Genomic DNA, 2,320 nt, shown 5'->3' with positions numbered 1-2,320 from the left:
CTCTCTCTCTCTCTCTCTCTCTCTCTCTCTCTCTCTCTCTCTCTCTCTCTCTCTCTCCCCCCTTGTTTCAAGCATCACAATTTGGAAAAAATGTTCCAGTCAGAAAATCATACAATAATAAAATAAAACAATATTTTGAAATGGGTCATGGGTCGTTTTTGTGTCAGGCATATCATAATTTTATCATGATTATTCGGGAAGTGTGTTTATAGACTGTGGCTGATTTTTATGCTGATAAAATTTAGTGGAAAATGATTGATACTATTTTAAGCAGCACTGGTAGAGATTTAGCAATTTATTAGTATGAATTTTGTTTATAATACTTGACAGTTAAGAACAACAGTAGCGAAGGATCTTTGTCACATAGAACCTCATCAAATCAATCATTTAATCATAGATAAATGAATCGATTTTTCAATCCTTTTATTCATAGAGAAAGATGATACAGAATAGAACCAATGTACTAGCATAAAACATTTTATTAAAATAAATTTCAAGACAAAAAAATTTCATCCAAAACAAAAAATTGAAAAATGACTTTCGAAATAAAATCATAGAATTTAGAAGACAAAACTAACTTATAAGATGATTAAAACATTAGACTGATTTACTGAATTGAAGTTGACATCACTGATTCCTTATGAAAATGTGTTATATATGATTAAATTTTAATTGTATTCAATTACTGTACTAATGTATTCAATACTCTAGGATTTATGAAATGCCTAAATCAAACATTTTTATTGATTGGTGCAATATATATGTATGGAAATTATGAAGGATTTGACAGGCAGTAACAATCTATGTAGTTATATGACATAAGGAAGGATCTGACAAAATGGAAGTCATTAAAAACATGGGTATAGGTCTTTCATTTCTAACACTGCTATTGAGGTGTTAATAAACAAGAGTAATTAATAGGATAAAGAAGACTGACTTAAAGCCACTTTATAGTAGCTGGCTGTGGTCCAATAGAATTTCTTGATGGAGTCTATCCATGGATGAGAGATGATAAAATAAATTTTCAGCAAAAACTGAATCTGGAAATGCTAGTTGGGAGTCCAGAGGTTTAGCTACGAATCTACTACATTTACCTTATGAAGTAGGAGAAATTAATCATAAATTTTGTAGCAAGTATCCTTCAACATAATTACAATAGTGAATATTTCTTATTAACCATTATAAGTATAATTTCATTATTTATTTTTTATTTTTTTGAAGTGCCAGAAACATCCCCTGAATCGCCCAGTGACAACCTGTACCGATATTGGAGATGGCAAAAGGCTGTGCATTACTATATCTTTACAAGAATGTCTGAAATCTCTTTATCCGCCGCATCAAAGTAGTACACAATCAAACCCAAAATTATCAAGTGAAGCACATGGACAAGGTGCAGGAACAGGAGGAGGAAGTCATGGAGCAGAAGGTGGATCAAAACCAAAATGCACATCATCCGGTGAAGCTCATGGAAAAGCAGCAGGGGGAACCCATGTAACAGGAGGAGGAAGTCACGGAGCAGAAAGTGGATCAAAATCAAAATGCACATCATCCTGTGAAGCTCATGGAAAAGCAGCAGGGGGAACCCATGTAACAGGCGGACAAAGTCACGGATCAGAAAGTGGATCAAAACCAAAATGTGCATCATCATGCGATGCTTACAAACTGGCATCTGCAACTGGAGGAATCCATGCTACTGGGAAAGGAAGTCATGGAGCAGAAACGAGAGCTGAAGGAGGAAATAAAGGTACATCGTTTGGAACATGTGGCACTGGAGGATCGAGTCAGGGTACACATAGTGCAACAGATGGCCATAGGCAAGGAAATCAAAGTGCACATTGTGCCTCAGATGGCCATAGACCAGGAAGTCAAGGTATACATTGCGCATCAGATGGCCATAGGCAAGGAAGTCAAGGTACACATTGTGCCTCAGATGGCCATAGACCCGGAAGTCAAGGTACACATTGCGCCTCAGATGGCCATAGGCAAGGAAGTCAAAGTACACATTGCGCCTCAGATGGCCATAGACCAGGAAGTCAAGGTACTCATTGCGCCTCAGATGGCCATAGGCAAGGAAGTCAAAGTACACATTGTGCCTCAGATGGCCATAGACCAGGAAGTCAAGGTACACATTGCACATCAGATGGCCATAGACAAGGAAGTCAAAGTACACGTTGTGCCTCAGATGGCCATATACCAGGTAGTCAAGGTACACATTGCACATCAGATGGCCATAGGCAAGGAAGTCAAAGTACACATTGTGCCACAGATGGTCATAGGCAAGGAAATCAAAGTACACATTGTGCCACAGATGGCCATAGGC

The 2,320-nt window shown here is 37.8% G+C and overlaps 2 protein-coding genes across 6 annotated transcripts in view; one reads left to right on the top strand and one right to left on the bottom strand.

Annotated features, from left to right (window-relative positions):
• The window catches only part of LOC106686753 (protein furry), a gene marked incomplete at its 5' end in the record, with an annotated part of 69,895 nt that overhangs the window by 42,827 nt on the left and 24,748 nt on the right, over positions 1-2,320 (bottom strand).
• The window catches only part of LOC106686754 (uncharacterized transmembrane protein DDB_G0289901), a 12,125-nt gene that overhangs the window by 1,409 nt on the left and 8,396 nt on the right, over positions 1-2,320 (top strand). For both annotated transcript variants that reach the window (XM_067047210.1, XM_067047209.1), the window contains exon 2: positions 1,222-2,262. In XM_067047210.1, coding sequence (XP_066903311.1) covers positions 1,222-2,262 — 1,041 coding nt within the window. The remainder of the gene's footprint in view (positions 1-1,221; positions 2,263-2,320) is intronic.

The sequence above is a fragment of the Halyomorpha halys genome, unplaced genomic scaffold (genome assembly GCF_000696795.3).
Source record: "Halyomorpha halys isolate HHAL.00 unplaced genomic scaffold, Hhal_1.1 Scaffold868.1, whole genome shotgun sequence".
NCBI classification, from domain to species: domain Eukaryota; kingdom Metazoa; phylum Arthropoda; class Insecta; order Hemiptera; family Pentatomidae; genus Halyomorpha; species Halyomorpha halys.
This window is presented reverse-complemented; position numbering and strand designations above follow the sequence as displayed.